General features: G+C 43.4%; 1 protein-coding gene across 3 annotated transcripts in view; it reads right to left on the bottom strand.

Moving 5' to 3' along the window:
• Nucleotides 1–23,615, bottom strand: part of LOC127048963 (uncharacterized) — a 118,136-nt gene that overhangs the window by 81,935 nt on the left and 12,586 nt on the right. Inside the window, exons 1-2 of one of the 3 annotated variants that reach the window (XM_050949119.1) lie at nt 12,709–12,914; nt 8,030–8,138 (exon numbers count right to left, since the gene is read on the bottom strand). In XM_050949119.1, the coding sequence (XP_050805076.1) occupies nt 8,030–8,113 (84 nt within the window). In that variant the 5' untranslated portion in view covers nt 8,114–8,138; nt 12,709–12,914. Of the gene's footprint in view, nt 1–8,029; nt 8,139–11,122; nt 11,181–12,708; nt 12,915–23,615 lie in introns of those variants that run through there. The other 2 variants (XM_050949121.1, XM_050949122.1) reach the window with 2 other exon arrangements.

Genomic DNA, 23,615 nt, shown 5'->3' with positions numbered 1-23,615 from the left:
AGCCAGTTCTATTTGAGGGAGAGAAGAAAATCTGACAGAAGAGCTAAACTTAAAAGTGTCACAGGAGACGCCTTCCAATGCCTTGGATGGGCTACAACCCAGGTGCCTGAATCATGAACTGAGACAATCATTAGCACACGATCTCAAAGGCTCAGAGGTCTTTATCAAAAATAAATCAGTGGAATAAACATGCTTTACATTACAGATGCAGACATATCTATTCCCATGCGAGGGCAGCCTTGAGTGACACATGGCTCATGTCTGAAGAGAGATTGAGGGTACGTCCAGACTACCCGCAGTATCGGCAGGTAGCGATCGATTTATCGGGGAACGATATATCGCATCTCATCTAGACGCAATATATCAATCCCCGAATGCGCTCCCCATCGACTCCAGAACGGCACTGGAGGCAGCGGCGGTAGTGGAGTCGACAGGGGAGCTGCAGACATCGATCCCGCGCCGTGAGGAGGGGAGGTAAGTCGGAATAAGATACGTTAGCTGAAGTTGCGTATCTTACTACATCAATACCCCCCCAGTGTAGACCAGGCCTGAGTGACGGTCCAAACACATGCTCTTTACTCCTCTCCAAGCATGTAAGATTAATTTGCTTAGGGTTGGTCTACACTACAGAGGGGGGAGAAATCGATCTAAGTTACGCAACTTCAGCTATGTTATTCACGTAGCTGAAGTCGACGTACTTGGATCTACTTATCATGGTATCTTCATTGCAGTGTGTCAACAGGAAATGCTCTCTCATCGATTTCCCCTGTGCGTCTCGTTGAGGTGGAGTACCGCAGTTAATGCTAGAGTGATCAGCGGTCAATTTATTGCATCTATATTAGACACAATAAATCGATCCCCGCTGGATTGATCGCTGCCTGTCAATCCGGCCAGTAGTGTAGATAAGCCCATACCTTCTCAATGCAGCTACAAGCTCTTTGCTCCACCAAGGAAGTCAGCCCAGGCACCCTGTTTGACCACTTCTCTCATAACTGTCTCTATGCTTTTTACCACCCTCTCCCCAAAACTAGTGCCTTTCAGAGCCGGTCCCCAAAGCCACATCATCGCCTTCCTCTTCCACCATACCTACATGAAACTGGCCAGTTAGGTGCCCAACTTCCTGTTTTTATTATATTTTAGAATGTGAAAGTAGAATGAATTATATTGTAAAAATAAGAATGGATTAAAGAAATGTTGTATGTACCTTTAAGCAGAAATAAGAAATGTTGAAATACAGGTGCCAGGAAAAGAAACATTAGGCATAAACAATGGCACTAATGGCAAAACATTAATGGAAGATCGGTAATAGTTAGTAAGGAAATAAGATATGCATGCCTAGCCCAGGTAAACTTATCAGATTCTGCTTCCTTTGTTATCTTGTTAAGTTCTCGCCCTTTTATCTGTATAAATAAGATAGTTTGTGTCTTGCATCGTGCTCACATTATCTGGGTGTTATTAGCAGAGTGCTGAGCTAATAAAACAGAGTGGTCTGACAAACTGTGAGTCCTGAGTCTAACTTTGACAATTAAGAAGTCTTTGCTCCATCATAGCGTGCACTTGTCTTCATTGAGCATTTGTATAATCTTTTTAAGTTAGCCCTATCTTTCCCTGTCTCCTGATCCGTTGTCTTGTAACCCCCCACACACCCAGCTGCGGCATGTCTGAAATTAATTGACAAGCTTCATGTAAGCGCCTGTCTTTTGTCTGTATTGGAAGGTGATTGACACAATCCTGGGCACTGATAATAAACTAAATAATATTGTAATAGGAACGATATACCTAAACCTGAATGAGGAGCGACTATCATGAGTCTGTGGCTACTCATTTATCTCCTAACAAGAAACTCCACTTCTAGAGTTTTGGCCCAAGAACAAGAGGGTTGGGGGGTGGAAAATGGTGATCTATTACTGCAAAAGTCTCAGTGCTACAGGTGATTAAATAACCAGGAGTGAACTTAACAAAGCAATGTTTGGGTCCCCTTTAAAGTCATTCGTTTGGGCTGCTTAGCTGCAATGCCTATTATTCTGTAGGTAGTTTTCTTTGTGCTATCACAGGCTCCAAACGCTGTGCTATGCCAGCTGAGTGGGATTCAATTCCAAGCAGTCAGGTGAGGAAACAATTTGTAGAGGAAGGAAAGGAAAGGAAGTAGCATAAATGATGCAATGATGGTATTGTATAAAATTCATTCATACACAGTGCAGTATCACAGCATATACGCCATGATAAACAGAGAAATTTCAACAGATGAATAATCAGTTAAAGGAACAAAAGCTACATTAACATGCCTAAACCAAATTCAGACCTGCAATTATATGAAGTCAATGGAAATGCACTGTTTAAACCAGATATGAGTGTCACTCACTTGGTTTATTAATGTAGCTCTTTCCTTTAACTGATTATTTATCTGTTGAACTATCTCCACAGCGTACATGTGATACTGCACTGAGTCCATATGAACCAACATTGCCCAATGTTACGGTTACAACATTTTTGTTACTGTTTGTTTTAGGTTATGTGTTGCCTGCCTTATGAATGGACTTTAAACAAGGTATCAAAGTAAACAGTACTGTAGAACACATTTCAGCTTTACTGCACTGTATTATGCCACCGTAACACAAACAGCAAGATTCAAGACAGACTGCATAATGCATCATCTAGATCTCAGCACCCAAGAACTAAATGGATAGAAAGCCAAATCTGAGTTTACTAGCACCAAAAAGGAACAGAAAAAAAGCAGGTACAAGCTGTACCTCCACACTAGATTTCCTTGCTATACTCCTTATTGCAGTGCTTACAGGTCTTTCCTTTCCTAAAGTCTCAGGTTACGTCTTCTCTACTCGCCGTATCGGTGAGTAGCAATCAATTGCTCGGGGATCGATATATTGTGTCTCATCTAGACGCGATCTATCGATCCCCGAACGTGCTTATATCGATTCCGGAACTCCACCAACACGAACAGAGTTGCGGAGTTGATATGGGGAGCTGCGGACATCGATCCCGCGCCGTGAGGATGGTGAGTAATTCGATCTTAGATACTTCGACTTCAGCTACGTTATTCACGTAGCTGAAGTTGCGTATCTGAGATTGATTTTCCCCCGTAGTGTAGACCAGCCCTCACTCCGACTGCTCTCTCACCCTCTAGTAACTCTTCCCCTAGAGAGAGTTTCCAATGTGCCTTGCTCTTAAATAGCACCTTATTGCAATTTTGCCTCAACCCAGCCTCTGAAGTTTATACAGCAATCATTTCTGAATGAAAAAAAAAAATCAAAAGCTAATTTGTCAGGTGTTTTTATGGGGTTGCCTGTACACATCCTTCTTTCACACATAACTATAGTATTTTGCACAAACACATCTGCAGGTAAATATTTAGAGGCTGTTTTTGAAAATCTGGCCCTGCAAGTCATATATACCACAGTTTTACAAAAGAATTATTTAACGCTTACAGATAAACAATGGGACTGTCCCTTGGGCAATTTTTCAATTTAATGAAAAGAGAATGGGTCACATGATCCTTATTTATTCCAGTCTCAAAATTCTATAGCAGATAAGTTATAAGGAATGCCCTCTACCAAGCAACTCAGTTCATAATAATAAGCCCTTTATCAAAGCATAAGTCTAGTACAATAATACCACAATAATTCTGCATATGATATAACCAGTGATATGCTAGCAAGTAGCTTAATAGTTTCAAAAACCTATTCTCAATACACACCAGCAATGTTCCCTCTAATTTTTTACATCCATGTGTAGAATGAATTTTGTTGTGTGCACCAATATGGAACTGATGTGTGGCAAAGGTGGGGCCGAGGGATTCGGAGTGTGGGAGGGGGTGCAGGGTTGGGATGCAGGGGGTGCGGTCTCTGGGGTGGGGCTGGGGATGAGGGGTTTGGAGTATGGGAGGGGGGTGAGGTCTCTGGGGTGAGGTCTCTGGGGTGGGGCTGGGGATGAGGGGTTTGGGGCATGGGAGGTGGGCTCTGGGCTGGGGCAGAAGGTTGGGGTGCAAAGGGTGAGGACTCCAGCTGGGGATGAGGTCTCTGGGGTGGGGCCAGGGATCACGGGTTTGGGGTGCAGGCTGCCCTGGGGCTGTGACTGGGACAGACTCCCCCCAGCTCTCTCCCCCCGCCACAGGCCAGGGCAGATGAATCTCTTCCCGCCTGCATGGCCCTAGATAGCCTGCTGCACAGTCATGCAGCTTAGAGGGAACTGAGCACACTACTCAGCAAACTGCATGCAAAAATTGTTGCTAGAATTTCCTATCACTGGGCGAGGGAGCTGTGGTAAAAATGTTCATGGCAGGACCCAAGAGCCTCCTTCTCTACAAAACCCTGATTCATCCCCAGTACTGGTCAATCTGTGCACTAAATGAGGCAGTCATCCAGAGAGAAAATTAGTGTGTCATCATGTATTTAAATACTAACACTAAGTGTATGTGCAAGGAGGCCAATTAAGGTTAAGGTTGTACAAGAAACCTTAATTCTGGCATTTCCTAACTTTTGAGTGCTTGAGTTTGCAAACTTTATGTGTGTACTGTCCTCAGTTTTTTAAATAAAGCAAATTGAAGAAACCAATTCTATCATGTGACATCATATTGACACCCACATGGGTCATCAGCAGGGTTCGAACCTTTAGATCCACTACAAAGACCTCTTCCATTATAGATACTAGCATAACTGGTAGCAGTAGTAGGCTGTTATCCTCTAAGGACCAAGCCACTAGAGGGGGATGGCACACACTTTGCCAGTGGGGTTCACCAATATTTGCTGACAGGGGAATGGTGACATTCAGGAATGCAGGGGGTCTATTCCAGGTTCTGAGGGGTAGATATTCGAATGGTTAGAAACCCATCTACCTCTGTTCCCTTGCAAGCCTGACTCCCTTCTCCCCTCCAGCTTGTTCCTTTTCCCATCCTAGCTCTTCCTCACTCCCCTGTTAGGCTCCTCACTCCAGTCTCCTGCCTTCCCCAACTCTTCATCCCAGTCACCTCCACCCATTCTCTCCAGGCTTCTTGTCCCCATTTACTCCCGACATTGCCACCTCCCCAAGTCTGACTCTTGCTCCTTTTGTATTCTAGTCCAGTCAACCAGCCTCCTCCTCCTCACTGCCTGGTTACCAGCTGTGGGAGCGCAGAGAGAACAGGAGTCACAGTCTCCCTCCAGAGAAAGTCATACTCATCCCCTGCAGCCCCAGGCTGGAGCATGTTCCATGCAGATGGAATCTTCAGGGAATTTAACCGTGAAAATCGTACAAGAGACTATTCAGCATATGTGAAATGAGGTGTTTCTAAGGCTTATAGTTTGATCAACTAGAGGCAGTTTTTCCACAAGAACAGCAAAGCCAAACCCCTGACACAAAGTCAACCCTCCTGTCAAATGTCAAGTACCTGCTCCAAAGCATGGAGGTGCTAAAGCTTCTCAACAAAATGGGTGTGAATATTTTTTAACATGGGCAAAAAACCATTTTTCTCTAACCTCATTCTTGAAATGGCTGAACCATTTTTACTGAAACTTTCCAAAAATATTTAGCTTGTGACTGACACCCCACAAGAAAAACTTCAGCTGACATGGTTAAAATTTGGCAAGGTTTCAAGCAATTGAAAATAAGAGTCTTATAATGGAAAGCATTGGGCAACCTTAATTAATTGTCAGCACTACCAGCTCCATCTATAATGCACATACACTTTACACAATGGATCCTGACTGGGACCTCTGGGCATTACTGTAGTACAAATATTTACACAACAACAGACAGTGATCTTATAGAAACAAAATAAGCAGAAGAATGCGTAGAAGGGAGACACTTGATATACTCATATAAATTAAATGTCAGAATACATTATCTGTGACTGAACTTCGCAGCTCAGCATGGCTTTCATGTTGAAGATATAATACTGTGACTGATAGCTCTACAAATGTCTGCTGAATGCCCTAATTACCCTCACATAATGTACAGAGGCACTTAACTCCTGACATATAGAATGGGCCATATAAGGGAGACCTGTTTTTCCTTAGCTCATCATGGAGACCTTAACATCCTACATTTTACTTTTATTACAGTAAATACGCATAGCGTCTGTTTTAGCTCAGCATTCTGTGATGAATGGCTGTATTTACCACTTTGTTACTATGGCAATATTACATGTGAAGTACACCAACAAGCTACTGCTTTCATCTCTCTTTGTACTTACAGTATACTCCTTTTTCTTAGTTTGAAGGTGACCAACTATAAAGGGGACGGTGAATTTTTCTGAGACTCAAGACAAGGCCTTATTTTCTAAATTTTTCTATTAACTGTAGTAGATAAACTGAAAGTTGTGTGTGACAAATTCCAGAAACCTTAAAACAGGAACAGGAAAACCATATTCTCTTCCCCCTTCAGAAGAGATTCAGCGTAGCTACGCTTCTTCAAATGAACAGAGAGCAAAACTGAAACTCTCTGCTTAACTATGGAAGGCAAGGATGGGAGCAAAGAAACATTCACACACCTGCATACCCACAGCTTTCTTGGCAACAACCTAAACATTAGTTTTTGGTATATTTTTGATAGATAGGCACAAAAAAAATTAGTTGAGTGGGACTGAATATCAAATAATGGTGAAAGTAGGCAGGTGCATTATTAGTAACAATAGTTCTGTTCCCATTAAACACAAACTCAAAATAATTCAGGGCAAAAACGCTGAATGTAGATCAAACTCTTACGTGGGGAACCCAGGACAAGGAAAAAGTATATTCAACTCAACTGGATGCAAGATAGCAGACTGATTTATAGCACAACCTTGCAGACTCTTCTGTTTAATTGCTAAATTAACTAGTTACTGGTAGAGTTACTAGGTCTTTCGTACTTCTACCCATAATATTTCTCTTTTTGATTGGTGATTCCTAGGTGGGGGAACGTAGGGTTATTTAGTGTCAGAGCAGGGAACAGGTGTTAAGAGAATTGGGTTCTCTTTTTGTCTCTGCCACTGACATACTGTGTGACCTTGGGTGAGTCACTCAGATTAACAATTTTTCTTAGCGCTAAAATGAGGATAATACTTCCCTCACTCACAGGGAAGTTTGTGAGGCTTAATTCAATGAAAGGTGTAAAACATTTTCAGATCCTCATATGAAAAGCTCTATAGAAGTGCAAAGTAACATTACAAGGCAAACATTTAACTCATGGAAACAGTTTAATTGCTTTATCAGTTATTTATTTAGGGAAACTGAACTGGTTTGGGGCATTACATTCTGCAACTTTATAAAGCATTATTGCTTCATCATGCATTTTTCTTCCCCAGTGTGGCTTCCAAAGCCCTGAACAATCACGTCTTTTTTCCTCTCTTTAGCAGTTTCCTTGTTCAGTTTCTATTCAGATTTTTAGGGCACTGAATTTCACTCTTTGTATTTTGGTAACTGCTATTTTATTATTGTTCTATGGTTTCTGGGTGGATAGTCACACAATAGTGTCTAGTAGTGCATTTCTGATTCCTGGACAGTTATTCAAATGAGATGGGTTTTTTGTTGTGTTCCAGGAAAGACTTTCTTCATGTTAAGGGCTGGGCCGTGTGCAGTCTTGCCTAACGGTCAGGGCAGGAGACTGACCTAATGTTGGAGCAGGTGACCAGGTCTAGTGACCAGAGCCCCAATCAGGAGCTGAGTTACCAAGCCCAGCGAGAGCCAGGCATCAGGAGCCAAGAATCAGAGTCAGAGTATAAACCAAAGCAGGGCAAGAGCCAGAGGGAGGAAACTAGGAACAGGAGCCAGGGACAGAGGCAAGGAAGAAGATGAGAGCAGGAAGCAGGACCAGAAACTGTCCTGCTACAGAATGTGGAATGCTGCTGAGAAGCCGGAAACCAGTCCTGCTGTAGGGTTTAAGAATGAGCCTGCTGGAGTCTTCGGCCAATCAGGGGGCCAGGTTCATTTGCTGAACCATCTGTTACTGCACATCTTCTGCATGTTTTGAGTACATAAAGACATTCTCCCAGAATGCAAATACTTCTCACGTTTTAAAGAAGTATTTCACTCACAACTTCAACATCTTTTAAAATGATTACCTGATTCCTGAAATGCGGCAGCTGATAAATATTCAGAAGAGGAGGAAATGTACTCTTCTTATAAAGTTGTAAGCTGGTTGCCATGTCCTATTACAATTTCACTACCAGTCTGTTATGAAACGGAAGGAAAACAAAACAGTATAAATAAAGGACAATATTACTACATCTAATTATATTAGCCAAATTTCAAAGCCAACGTTAAACATATTTACAAAGCTTTATATTACAAACTGACATCTTATTATTTAAATCATAAATAAAATCTATTTATTGTGAAATTGCTTAGCAAGTAGAATACAAGTCAACTGCCTCAGTAAATTATGTTGTCTTTAAAAGTAAATACTAGGTAAATGAACACACTCTGAAGCATTACTTTTCCAGATAAGGATTTTTTTTTTTTTTTTGGACAGGTCATTGCCAATTCAGAAAAATTGATTCCGGGACTTACTACTATCTTTATGGGAGATATACAGACCTCGTGCCATTACTCCTGCACCTTGACTCCCATGAAAAGCCATTAATATTACCCACCCTCCACCAGCTAGCATAGTGTTACACAGAGTTATGAAATCTTTAGACCACTTCCAATTTAATTGCCAATTTTCTCCATGATTTTCAATGGAGAAGCTGCATAGCCTTCCTTTTAAATGTGCTACCCGCCACTCTGATGCAGAGAGTAGAAAATATGGCCCATTAGGGATCAAACTCTGGAGAGGGGTGGGGAGTAGCAGTCCTGCTGCTTTCAATCCTTTCCTCACAGACACCTCACAAACCCCTCCATCTGGTAGGAACGTTACAGCTCAGAGCAGAAGGAAGAAGGGAAGCAGCCACATTCCATAGTGTGCCTGCCTTCTCCTCGAGTCCATGAAAATTGCTGAATAGCTATCCGTCTGGAACTTAATTTGGGTTTGACCAGCAGTTAACTCCTCCTCCATGATGTGTGCATGCTCTAAGGGTGGGATTTACAAAGGTACTTAGATGCATAAGTCCCATTTTTAGGCACCAGTGTGATTCACAAACCTCCTGCTCAGCTACCGCCTAACACTGTAGGCACATAAACTCTCTCAGCACCTATGTTTTTCCTCTAGGCATGCGCACTACAGTACCAAGAGGCCCACCTCCTGCCTGAGCGCACACACACACACACACACTGCTGCCCCATAATAGGCACCTGGACATCTGTCTCCCGCCTGTGCCCCAGAGCGATTAACAACCCAAGGTACACATTCAGCTGCCCTAGTCAAGGGCAGGGGACTGTCCAGTAGGTGGCCTCTGAGCATACCTACCAGACTGGCCCCCTCAGACAAATTCACACAAAATAGCTGTGGCATGGCAGGAGGGAACAGGTTAGGAAGACAACCTCCTTTATAATCTTTAATCTAGTGCATAAGGTTAGGGCCCAAGATGTAGGAAACCCCCATTCAAGTCCCCACTTCTGCCTGATGGGGAAAAAGGATCTGAACCTTTGCTCAGGGAAGCGTCCGATCCACCAGGCTATAGAATGGTTCAAACGCTCTCTCTCTGGCCCAATTAATATTTACATATTCCATTGTTTAATTCAAGTGATACCACATCAACAGCAGAGATTAAGAAACCCCTCCCCCCATTAGAATATCCCATAATCTTGTGGTTAGAGCACTGACCTGATAGTTGGCTGAGCCCCTTTGCCTCATGAGGAGGATGTGGGGCTTGAAGCAGGGGTCCCCCTACCTGATGAGCACCCTATCCACTAGGCAAAAGGTTATAATGGCGGTGGTCCTTCTGTTTTCTTTCATGCAACTTAGGCAGCCAAGTGGCCTCTTCTCTTGCCCAGTTTGTGGATCACTAGTCAAGGTACAAGGTGCCTCCATGGAGCCTGGACTTGAGCACTATCTCTGACTGAAAGTTGGCACTTAACACCACTCCCCTCTCCTTACCGGTGTCTCCCTTTGGTTAGAATAGGCAGCTAGCATGCTGGCTTCACAGATCACCATTCTCTGGTGCCTATTTCTCTCCCCTTTCATTGCATAGGAAGCCTAAGGGTGCCTAACTCAGTCTTTGTGGATTACAGCATTGTCCTTGTGATTTTCTAGGCACCAAGGTGCTCAGTGCTGCAATACCGGTATCCCTTCATGGATCTTACCCTAAACCTCTGCTCCTGCCCCGTCTGTAAGTTTGGATGAAACCTACTGCTAATAGTGTGGGAGAGAGGGAGCAACCGCTCACCCCATACCACTTACAAAAGTACAATTTGCAGGAAACGTCATCAATGGTAACTCAAGTGTCTCACATGGAGGCAGCATGAGCTTCCCTTCACACCCACAAGAGTCCAGATTGCAGAAATTTATTTATTTAGAACAAAGAGAAACTCTATGGGTGATTCAAGTTTAAAGGAAAATTGTAAGAGCAGGGAGGGTAAGAGGAGAGGGATGTCACTGTAGATTTCAGTTAAACTAGAATATGGTGAGGACTAGTTTTTAAAAATACTAATAGCAGCTGTGCTGCACCCCAGAGCTCGCTGCATCTCAGTGGCGCAAGAAATAATCCCACCCTATGGTTCGTGCTGTTAGCTGCTTTGGGACTCTTTGAGATGAATGGCAGCACAAAAATGCAGAATCCTGGTTTCTGAATGGCAGAATAAGTCAAACATTGTTTAACTAAATTTGAAAATGAACTGCAGCCTTATTCCTGTGCAACACATGAAATTCAGCCAGATGCACTGTTTGGGGAGGCGACTTTAAGAAAGGCAGCGAATCAAGTGGGAATAGAAAGGACAGGCACCCGAAGGCGATCTCTCGGCTGTTTCAAATCCGCCCGCTTAGCACCAGCATGTAGCTGCAATAAGCTTATTAATGGGGGCTGGAGGCGGGTGAATGGCATCAGACCCTCCCCTGATAAATATTCGCGTCCTGGCCGCGACCCAGCGTGGGGGATTTAGCCACAGAAGCGCCGTCGCGTCCCCACTTCTCTGAGGCTGGTCCCAGGAGCCCACCCCCCGGTTGCCCACGTGTGGGCGGGAGCCGCACTGCCCCGGGACTCGGCCTCCCCAGCGCGGTTATTCCGCGGCGGGGCTCGCACTAGCCCCCGCCCTGCCCTGTCGGGGGCGGCACTCACCGCTTGCGAGGTGGCCCGGGCGCAGTGAGACGAGCCGCTCCCGGGTCCGGCCAGCGCCGCCGCCCCCCAGCGCCCCTGGCTGTGCCCAGCCCCCGCGCCACGGGACGAGCGGGAGGCGCCAGGGAACGCGGCCGGGCGGCAAGGGGAGACCCTAGGGCCGGATTGGGCAATGGGAGGGGCCGGCGGGCGGCGGCAGCCACGCGAGCGGTCCGGCGGGTTCCGCCCTGCACGCGAAATAAGCCGTGCTGCAGTCAGCGGCATAGCCCGGGGGGTGCCCGCTTCTTCTGCTTTGGGGGAACGTGCGGTTGATTTTTCACTTGAGCTGGGCACCAGGGTGAAAAAGCAAAACATGCAGCGTGGCGGTAATGAGTGACATGAAGAAACCAGGGTGGGGGGCGAGGTGTTTCATATTTCCTGCAAACAGAATAGAAGATCTAGTCCAACCTGCTGCTCAAAGCAGGACCAACAGCAACTAAATCATCCTAGCCAGGACTCTGTCAAGCCAGGCCTTAAAAACCTGGAAGGATGGAGAGTCCACCACCTCCCTAGGTAACTCATTCCAGTGCTTCACCACCTTCCTACTGAAATAGTGTTTCCTAATATCCGACCTAGGCCTCCTGCACTGCAACTTGAGACCATTGCTTCTTGTTCTGTCATCTGCCACCACTAAGAACCACCACTAGCTCCATCCTCTTTGGAGTCCCCCCACTTCAGGTAGTTGAAGGTAGCTATCAAATCCCCCCTCACTCTTCTGCAGACATCCCATGCAGTGACATCATGCAATAAAGCCTTACATCAACCAAAATGGAAATCAACAAAATATCAGGCATTTGATTAATGATCATTGATTTATCATGGGTCTGGACCACAGCTTAAGAACCTACTGAGTCAGGTCAGAGAAAGGGCCCAGGTAGCCAAGGGTGTGTGTATAAGTGGGGACAGGCAGGAGCACAGAGCTCCTCTTGCCTCAGGGCCACGGGGGAGCTGTAGAGTGAGCTCTTCTGGCCCACTCACCCCGGCAGCCAGTGGCGCTGAGCTCCCCCTGTGGCCAAGGGAGCTGTTCCCCCCTCCCTCTTTTGCTATAATGAATCCCTGGCTATAATGGCCAAATGGCTTGGAGTGCCAAGGCTTTATTATAGTGAGGGTGTACAGCAGGGCCACCCAGAGGATTCAGGGGGCCTGGGGCAGGACCAGGTCTTTGGCAGCAATTCAGTGGCAGGTCCCTCTTGGAGGGAAGGACCCAGCCCTGAATTGCCACTGAAGAATGAAGCCGCAGTGGTAGAGCAGCCTAAGTGCTGCTGATTGCAGGCTTTTTTTTTTCCCGCCGCTTGTGGCGCCTGTACTCACCAGGTGGCGCTCCGAGGCTTCGGCAGCACTTCAGTGGCGGGTTCTTCACTCCCTCCGAGTCTTCGGCTGCACTGAAGGACACGCCGCCAAAGACCGGGAGCACGTGAAGGGTCCGCCGCCGAAGTGCCGCCGAAAACCCAGAGCGGCTCGCGGGGCCCGGGTAAATTGCCACACTTGCCCTTCCCTCTGGGAAGCCCTGGTGTACAGTACTTCCTCATAACATCATGTTTTTAACGTACCTCTCCAAAAGCAGTCAAATTTAAATGCCTGTGCAGACCCCTGGGCATCCAGGCCAGTATCTTGTCTTCTTCTGACAGTGGCTGGTGCCAGATAACTCAGCGAGTGAACAGAACAGGATCCATCCTCAGTTTTCCAGTTGCAGTTTCTGGCAGTCAGAGGTTAGGGACACCTGGGGCATGTGGTTGCATCCCTGACCATCTTGGCTAATACTTACAGTATTCCCATAGCCATTGTTAACATCTAGCAGTGATGTGACTTGTTTTGTTGACAGTGTTCTTGTTGCTATCTTTCTCAATCAACCGGTTTATGATCTTTGAATAGGTATATGCATTTTGCAACTTACCATTCTTTTACTTAGGAAACTCAATAGTACAAACATTTACTCACTTGCATATGATATATTTTTGCAAGATTGTGGTTAAAGACCCAAATCCTGCAAGCCCTTGTGCACTTATCAGTGGAACTACTCAACAGGAGTAAAATTAGTTACATGCACATTTACAGAACAAGGGCTGTGGATTGCAAAATAAAAAAAAAAAAGCTAAAACAATTAATTAAAATTGGAGTGGGCAGTTTTTTGTATTAATTATAATTAAGATTACAGTGCTCCCTTGCCTTGAAAGTTGGTTAGCTTATGAAAATTATTACTCATATTCAACCAATATGTAATATTTACCAGTTAAATTAAAAAAAATTGAAAGCAGTTTGGTCCAAATTTCTTCCAAATTACACTTTTCAATTCAGAAAATGCTCTTTCATTCAACACAGGAAAAGCTATATGTGGAAAAACTGTATTGGACCCATCTGAAGATGTATTACTTAACTTCTCAGTAACAAATTTAGGAGTGTAATTCAGTCAAAGTTGAAAATATTTAAAAATTGAAATGTCGTAAGTGTTTAACATGTTCTTTTCTGTACTTATTTAAAAAAAACCACTTTAAAATGTCTTTGGGGGTAGCTGTCGCTTTTGTAGTTAACTTAGCACATAGACTCACATGGTTGTAACATAAGCATCACTGTCTTTACCTGAATATAAAAGGCTATCTCTGTATGATGATGCAAACCTTGGTGCCTCATGGTGGCCAGTTCCAAGAAGTTTACATCGGGTTGGTGAGGCAAGCTACACAACAGGATGCTAATAGCAGGACTGATTGTACCATTGCAACTGTTATGCCAGTGCTTGCTGTCTATTCTGGTGCAGTACTGACTGGAGACTGACAGGATGTGTAGACTTGCATACAGCAAATGCAATCCTAACCTATGCACTCTTTACGGCAATTGTGTGCATAGATGTTACAGGGATACTGCTAAGGAGTTCATATGAGGGTTAGCACTCCTTATGGAGATACAACCTTTGACATCTGCAATGAATTGTGGAGTCCAGCATTTTGTGCAGAACTGTCTTCCCTATTGGCTTTGCAGCACAATTAAAGAATCCTGACAAGATATAATAGAAACACTGAGCCGTGTTAAGGACAATCACTTACACTCCAAAAGTGGCTAAATTGGGTCTAATTAACAATATATCACTATCCCTAAGTAACCAGCAAAGAAAAAAATAAAAAAAACTTTGTTTGCTCCCTTTCCTCTGTTTATTTAAAGAGTGCCTAAATGTTTTTGTTTTTCTGAATTAGAAATTCAGTTCTTATCAGCCCCGGAAGACACTGTAATTACTGGAAAACTCATGCAATTATGACATCACAAAAGCCAACAGACTGAAAATAGATCAGTCAACTCTGTGACTTCACTTTGATTCTGCTGATCCTTTGTGTAATTTCAATAAGTAATGAACATTTAGGAGAAAAGAAGTTTTTGTAAATAAATAGATCTCCTTTCTCTCCTTCCCCCCTTCAAGCAGGTGCAGTAACTCACAATACACATGCTCTAAGATCACTGCCCCCAAACTTGGTGTCCTGGTATTTCCAAGTTTAAAAGAAAACAAAAAAACCCACCAACTTTTAAAAGCTCACACAACCTGTCAGGCCTTCATTATACATTATAAAGAAGCAAAAAGAAAAAAAAAGTGAAGAAGCCCAACTTTTTATAAACATTTTGCAAGGAACCTTTAACAGCCCTATTAGTTTAAAACTGATTCTTAGTGCACAATTGAAGTTCTAAAAGGCCTGCTTTTATATCATTGCTTGACTCTCCCCTACCCCCAATCTTACATGATGTTAAAGAGAGAATTACTTCCAAGGTTCTGACCACATTAGGATTTATAATTATGTTCAGAATGTTTTTGTTTGTTTTTTGTCTCTCTTCGCTTGGGTAGTTTCATAAGTATTGTTTTACAATGTTTTATTTTGTATGCTGCAAAAGCAATAACATTAGACTTACAAAAAGGCATTATGGCATAGATTTGTAATGGCCACATTACTCACACGTGGTGAGCTGTCAAGACTAGAAACAAGCGTCATATACCACTAGGAAAGGGGGAGTCACAGCTCTCCAATGACATAAGTCATTTTTACCTTCATGGCCTGTGAAATTAGATTAATTTAGTTCACATATTAGACTACTACCAGTGCTGGGCCTGTATACTTTTTTATGGGCTGGATGTAAAATGGAGAGAGAAAAAAAAAATATATTATTTGTGGAAAAAATAAACCATTGAGGCAGTTTTTCTCCCCCACTGTGGGTTGTTTGAAAGCTTTTTACTGGTTTGGAATGTTAAAGATAGGCTGGTGGAGATGGATTAGTGAGCAGAGTGCAGATAAGGTTTAAATAAGTTCTGCATGTAACATATGTTATTGATTACAAATCACAAACAATTTCCTGGTCTTTCCTGCTCAGGTAAAATATTAGGTGAAATCCTGGTTCCATTGAAGTCAATGATAAAACTCCCACTGACCACATTGGAGCCAGGATTTCACCCATTCTATATATAATTTTACTATACACTATAGAAAATGACACTAAAACAATATTAAGGTTGCAAACTGAAGCACTCAGAGATTAGAATATGCCAGAATTAAGGTTGCCTATGCAATCTTGGCCCCTTTGTGCATATGTGTTATGATAGAGCAGGGTCAGCAACCTTTCAGAAGCGGTGTGCCGAGTCTTCATTTATTCACTCTAATTTAAGGTTTTGCGTTCTGGTAATATATTTTAACATTTTTAGAAGGTCTCTTTCTATAAGTCTATAATATATAACTAAACTATTGTTGTATGTAAAGTAAATAAGGTTTTTAAAATTTTTAGGAAGCTTCATTTAAAATTAAATTAAAATGCAGAGCCCCCCAGACCACTGGCCAGGACCCAGGAAGTGTGAGTGCCACTGAAAATCAGCTTGCATGCCGCCTTCGGCACACATGCCATAGGTTGCCTACCCCGTGATAGAGTCTTTAATTACATGACCACATACGGTTTTTTTTTCCCCCACAGGATTCTTGTCTCATTTAGTGCACAGGATGGACAGTGCTCACTTAATGAGCAGCTATTAAAATATTTGTTTTATACTCCTTTTTCAGTGTGTGGCCCCAGGCCTTATTTACTACACATTATTCAAACTCCACTCTGAAGACAGAATTATCAAATTTCATCATGGACTTTTCTCTGGTGCTTATCACTGTAGCAGTCGAGTGCTTCACAAATACTAATTCAATTTAACCCCTCCTCGCAACACTACTGTGAGAAGATATCCCCATTTTATAGATAGGGAGCTGAGGCACAGAGATTACAGTCAAAAGTTACTACTAATTTTGAGCGTCCAATCAGAGATGCCTAGAACCTGATTTTTCAGAGTATTTAGCATTTTATAGCACTTAATATGCATAGCTCCCACTGACTTCACCTGTGGGAGTAAGTGCTCAGCACTTCTACAAATCAGATTCCAGGGTATCAAGCTGAATACCCCAGAAAGTGATGAATAAACAATTAGTGACCATCTTTGGAAAGTTTAGCTTAAGTGAGAAATTCTGTGTCATAAGCAGGGATAGACTCCAGTTCTCCAGGGCAGCATTCTACTGCCTTAACCAGGACATCATTCTTTTTTCCTGACATCTCCTGCTTCACTCACTACTCACCTTCCCACTTCTGCAACAAATGAGGCAAGGATCCTACAGACAATAGGTTTTTTACACTACACAGCCCTGATTCATCCCCCAAGGAGGTCTATTCTGTGCACTGAATGAGGCAGGGGTCTTGTGGAAGAAAAAAAAATGGTGTGTAATCATGTAATTAAACTATCATAGTGCAGACAACAGTGAAAAAAATTAAGGTTGTGGGGGAAGCCATAATTCTGGCATTTCCCAACTTTTTAGTGCTTCACTTTGCAATTTTAATAGATTTTAACATAGTTTGTATGTGTAATTTCCTAGGTTTTTTTTTTTTAAACTGAATAAACAGAAATCCCATGTTGTGGCATCACATTGACACCCACATGGGTCTTCAGCAAAAGCTGGAACTTTTAGATCCAACACACAGACCTCTGCCACTTGAACTAACAAAGTAATAGATAGCAGTGGTAAATTGTCATCTTCTGTGCGGACCAGCTCTACGGGGATGAGATACATGTGAAACTCAGTGGCACAATGTATTTGCTGACAACAGCAGAATGGGTAGAGGAATTTGGAGTTCTATTCCAGGCTCTGGTGGGGAGAATGCTCTAGTGGGCTTACCTGCCCCAGGTTGATCCCTTCTTTCCTTGTCCCCTCCAACCTATCCCTGCTCCAGTCCTGTCTCTTCCCCACCTCTTGCTCTTTGTCCCAGGCAAGATCAGTCACAGAGTCCATTCCTCAGGCTTCTTATCTCAATCTCCTTGCCCAGCAAAGCCTAGTCTCCCTTTCTGGGCTTACTGTTCAAATCTCAATTTCTCCACCTTTCCAAATCCAGTCTCCTTGCTCAGTCAGTCCCAGTTCCCCCCTCCCAGTATCCTTTTCTGATTGGTCTCTCTCTTCCACCCTCTCCCACTGGCTCTCAAACCTCATCTCATCCAGCCAATCCCAGTCTTCCCCCTGTCCTCACCTGATATCAGTTCCCTACCACAGCCAAACCTTTCTCCCTCTACCCAACCTCATTTCTCTCACTGGCTCCATCCCAATCTCTTCCCCAGTTTAGGGTTACCAGATAACAGCTGTGAAAAAACAGGACACAGGGTGGGGGGTAATACGCCTATATAAGAAAAAGTCTCAAAAAAATGGGACTGTCCCTTTAAAAACAGGACATCCGGTCACCCTACCCCAACTCCTAGTCCCAGTGTCTCCTCTTCCAGCTCCCCGTTCCAGCCACCCCTCCCCCGAGTTCACAGTCTCCTTGCCAAGCTTGTCCCTGTTTCTCCCACACACATTCTCCAGTTCAAGTCTCACCAGACTCCTTGTTCTAATCTACTCTTTTCAGTCCCCATTAGTCAGGCAGCTTCCTCCTCCACGCTGCTGAGTGCTGGCAAGAAGGTCATTAAGAGAACAGGAGAGCCTCCCCGCTCTCTCAGGTGAGTGGCAGACACCACCGATTTAGTTGACTTAATATATCGTCTCTCCACACATGCATATAATACATCTTTTTAAAGCTTATTATGTCTACTTTAAGATGAGGTATGATGCAGAGCTGTCAAGTGGTGCTGTTACCATAGAAATGGTGATAGACAATGACACCATCAACACGTTAAGATGACAACTTTAAAACATTTGCATTTGTTTGTTAGTTTAATGGTTCTTTGTATTATTTTAAGACAACATATTTCTTTGTGGTTCTGATGCTTTGAGGTCATAATTTAATAATAAAAGTGTATAGATGTCATTGAAATTAATAGCACTGTGACATTTGTGGTCATCATCGTTATCTTGCTCATCATTATGATCACTCCCAAGAACGCATGGATTATCACAATCTTCACTGCCTTGGAATGTACACAGTTCTGTGCAGGGAAGTTTGTTCTGACTCCAGACACAGTGGATTGTGCAGCAACCCCCTACTGGTACAGATCCAAATAAGGTCTTGTAGAAGCTCAGATGGCATTGGTCCCTTGAAGAATAAAAGTAGTTCATCATCTACCTTTTTCCATCCATGTTGCAATGGTGATCCAATATCTGGATTACATATGTGCAAAAACATCCAAGTATTTGTTTGCCAAGATGTTCTTTTGACATGCTCTTCAAAACTCTCCTCACATGGGAAGTTTGGCCAGTGACTTGTCCTTTTGCATGGCTAGATTGCACTTTAGGTGTCTGTGGGTCTCCAGGAATTGTGGCTTGTCCATCACTCTCCCCGAGCATGGCAAGATCTCTGAAGCAATAAGCTACTTTTGTTTTGACAACATTAAACATCCCCCCCACACCAAATAGGGATGACACAGAGTTACATCTGGTTAATGCGTATACAGCAGGAGTAAGTGTATCACAAATTGCATGCACAGGTATGAAACAATGGTTGTCAGTTGTGCTGGCAATGGTGCCTGTTTCAATCCACATGTAATCTGTGTGTTCCCATTTCTGGAAAGTAATGAATAGCAAGGACCAAAACATCTATATCAGGTGACCTAATTCCTATGGTTCCTTTAACATCAAGAAACCCAAAAGCCATATTGGCACATACAGCATGCAGAAGCATTCTTATGTCTGCTTCCTCTTGAATACCACACAAGTCTCAGGCTTCTTCAACGTTTCTGCTGGTGCTGGACTTTGCTACTTGAGCACTGTAAAAGCCCCCAGCAAGGAGTGTTTGTGCTGGGGGAGCTCCTACACTGAGGTGCATTTTGAACCATATATTCACAGAGGAACCATATAGTCACAAGTGACTGCTTTTTGGATGCCATGGTTAGAAACTTTTTCCATGGAGGCACAGGGCATCCCCCAATCACCTGTTATCTCTTGCACTCATCCTTAGATCCTGTCTAGCACCAGCTTTCTGCAGTTTTCACAGATTTACTGTTATATCTGCGAAAGACTGATTACAGAGTTAGCTTTGTCAAGTCTTTTTTGGATCTGCTTCGAGGATTCAGCAGCCAATTCACTGAATGTGTGGAATTTGTCTGCAGCCTTCATTTGTATGACAGCCATGGCCTCTTTGTTGTACACTGTTTCTTTGTTGCATACTCTTCGCTCCGCGATTCTTTCAGCTTGAGCTTCCATCTGATGCGCTAATTCATCTTTGTCTGTTCTGCTCATTGTTCCATCAGCATGGAAGGAAGACATAGGCAGAGGTCCTGGTGGATTAGATGACTAAGGACAGTTGCCATTGAAACATCATCTTTGCATATTGCTAAGGACAGAGCTCTGTGGAAAACACTCTCTGGACTGACAGAAGCTGTGATTGTCCCTCACTTGCTAAATTTAAATTTGGTGGTCTTGGCCATGTGAGCACATGTTATGATTTCCGATTTCTTGCCTGGGCTGAAGAATCTATGTGTCCTGTCAGAATCAAGAGCACCTCTCATAAATCTCTCCATTTGCTCTTCACCAATATCTGCTATTTTCAGTAGAGACCCTTGTACATCTGATGTTACATGAAGTCCAATAGACATGTTGATAAGCACATCTGGATGTGATTCAGTGTCAAATGGGTTGGTCATATTGTTGATGACATGGTTGATAAGAGCTATAACATGCCCTTCATTCCTCTTCAGTATAGAGGCAAGGACTTGTTTGTGGACTTTGTCTTCACTATTTCTTGTTAAGCCACTTTTTTCTCTCATAACTTCATATTATGAATATGCAAAAACTATGTATTATCTCTAATACTAATACTGATATATGCATAAGTGTCACTGAACTAAAAATCTAGTTTCTAGAATACTTCAAAGGCTAGTACAGCATGCATAAGCAATTACCAATTAAGCCTTCAATCAGGCTGACTAGATGCCATGGTATGTACCAAAGATTACAAATGGAGAAGCATTATATTAGAAATTCACGTACATTTATATCTACCTACTAGGTAAGGCAAACTGTGGGCATGCACTGTACTACTACTGGTGCACAACCTTCAGTGTGAGACAGGTCAATCAGCAAATTTTAATTGAAAATATAAAAAACTCTAATCACTTGTGAGATACTTTGACAATTAAGAATATGCAACGTGTTAGTATATTGCAAAATGTTGATATTTGCCATTTTTGTCACATGCTAAACAGCTCCGTCATTTCTGGAGGGAAAAAAAAAGCTTGCCCTGGCAAAGCCAATAAAAATCTTTAATACATTGTCATGTGGTAGCTTTGACCAACAAACACCACATTACAGAGTTAATTTTAACTTAAACAGTAAAAACTGTAGTCATAGCCATGTTGCAGTGTTTCTGAAATGGTGCAAAAATGTGACACCTTCTCATTTTGGGTATCATTGTTTCCTCTCACCTACAGGCTTACAGTACCACGTGATAGCTTCACATCATACCTCATCTAAACATACATTAAAATAAGCTTTCAAAAGGTGTATGATGTGGATGCGTATATTAAACTCCAAAATTATGGCTCTTCCTGGAGAATTGCTGGATGCCTATTTGTTCCAGTGCCTAGCTGCACCACAGTCCAGAACAGCCATTACAGGCAAAGTCCTTCTGAGCCTTCCATAGCAAGGGCTGGAACATGCTCAGTCACACTATGGGGATGACACATCGGCAGTATGGTCACACTTAGAAGCCATGACAAGATGCTCAGTTGCTCTGTGGGGCTGGTGCATATGGAGGCTGGTCAGTACTAGGAGCTCTGAGAAGCTAAGCATGCTAACTGTCCCCATGCACCTGGCAAATGCCCCATGCTCAGTGAGAATGGTATCTGCAGAGAATTTTGTTACTAAAATCTAAGAAGTCTCTACTGAGGGTACTCAAAACTTGGGCGGAACCTCTGGGACAGCAGAAGACACATCCCTGACATAAAGGCCACCCCTTGCCAAATTTTGAGTCCCTGCTCCAAAGCGTGGGGATGCTAGAGCTGTTCAACAAAAAGGTCATCAGAATGTTGACACAGACAAAACATTTTTCTCTAGTGTCATTCTTGAAACTGTTAAACCATTTTGGCTGAAATTGTCAAGAAAGAAGAAATAGCCGCCTGAGACAGACACCCAGCATGGACAATTTCAGCCCAAACAGTTACAGTTTGGTAAAGTTATAATCAACTGAAACAGGATCTTATACTGGGAAGTGTCTGGCAATCGTAATAGGCAGTGCTACCAGCCCCACCTATACTTTGAGAGAGATCTATGCAGACACTGTAGATACTGACCAGTCCCTACAGTACGACAGCAGTGCCCTCATAGGGGCAAAAGCACAGATAACAAGAAGCCTTCGGTCTGCAATCATGACTGTATCCCCCTTGTTGAAATCTTTCATTGGGTCAGTTAGCCAAACTAAGTGGCTATCTGAAATGACACCTTGAAAAAGGAAGAACATTGAAACCATAACTACAGCAATCTCAGAACAGAGAAGCAAAAACCATAGCACAATATCAAACATATTTCTGCTTCCAAAAGTTGTTGCTGTGGTTTCTCTTTTCTGGGAAGGTAATAGAAAAACTCTTCAAATGGGTCTGGCACAGTCAGAGTAATCAGCATTTAAAAACTGTTTAGATCTTTGTTAGATTTTGTGGGCAAAATCGTGAGCAATACTAAGTAACTTCAACTCTCACTGAAGCCAATAGGTGTTTCATGCTACTCAGCACCTCTCAAGATTTGGCCTCATTAAACAGATGAGAGCTGCATATAGTTGTCATAGCAGCATTGGTCTTAGGATATTAAAGAAACAAGGTGGGTTTCTTGTCTCTCTCTATTGGGCCGCAAGAGACAAGCTTTCAAGCTTACTCAGAGTTCTTCCTAAGGTCTGGGACAGGTACTCAGGACATGTCTGCACTACAAAATTAAGTTAATTTAAGTTAAGTCGACATACAGCCACCGCAATTTTTAACATCCACACATGCTCCTGTTGGCGGTGTGCATATTCATCAGTAGTGCTTGCACCGATTTAACTGACATTGTGGGGCACTGAAAGCTGCAGCCCCATCACTCTTCAATCCCTCCTGGGAAGCAGCCAGGTTCCGGTTCCCCCTCCCCCCAATTTCCCCTGCAATCTCTCATCAGGAGGCAGTGGCAGGACTTTGGCTGTCATCCCTGGCTGGCGGGGCTCCAGCTGTCAGCCCCAGGCGGTAATGTAAGCAACACAGTGTCTACACAGACGCTGCGTTGACCTAACTACAGTGACTTAAGTGCTACAGCTCTCGCAGAGGTGGCGTTATTAAAGTGGAGTAGTGGGTGACTTACATTGACGGGAGCGACATTTTAGTATAGATGCTTACAGAGTTAGGTTGATGTAAGCTACCTTTTAGCTCCACAAATGAGGGATCCAGCAATGGAGGTGAAGTTTGCCCATCACCACTCTTTGGATGCATGCCTCCAGGAGGGACACAAATCATGTTAGTGCATTACCCTGGGTCTCTGCCATCTTTCAGGTGACACAACCATGTCTCCTGGTTGTGTCAAATGCTGCAGATAGATCCAGGAGAATGGGAATGGATGTTTGCCTTCTATCCTTTCACAATAGGAGATCATCCATCAGTGCCACTAAAGCAATTTCCATCCCATATCCCGGACTGAATCCAGATTATGCCGGGTCTAGGATATTCGCATGAATTAGATGATTGTATAGTTGACCTTTGTCTACCTTCTTTATGAGCTTGTTTAGGAAGGGATGGGTTGATAAAAGATAGTAATTGACTAGAACCTATGTAACAAGGGTGCATTTTTTGTGTTGGTCAGACTACTGTGTGTTTGAAATTCATGAGCAACTCATGCCACTCATGACCTGAACAGCCAATGCTTCACTTAGAGAAGAAATCTCTCCTTTCTCCTTCATTGTACATAAAAGTCCTGAGTTGGATTCACAGATCTTGGTTGTGATTCATTGGGGTGTCCAGTACTTCTTGAGGAGCGAATGCATGTAGGCAGACTGTTTGTCAGGTAGAACAGATTTATGCTGTTTGAGA

The sequence above is a fragment of the Gopherus flavomarginatus genome, chromosome 4 (genome assembly GCF_025201925.1).
Source record: "Gopherus flavomarginatus isolate rGopFla2 chromosome 4, rGopFla2.mat.asm, whole genome shotgun sequence".
In the NCBI taxonomy this organism is placed as follows: Eukaryota; Metazoa; Chordata; order Testudines; family Testudinidae; genus Gopherus; species Gopherus flavomarginatus.
The sequence above is the reverse complement of the archived record's forward strand: the minus strand, read 5'-3'. Positions and strand labels throughout refer to the sequence as shown.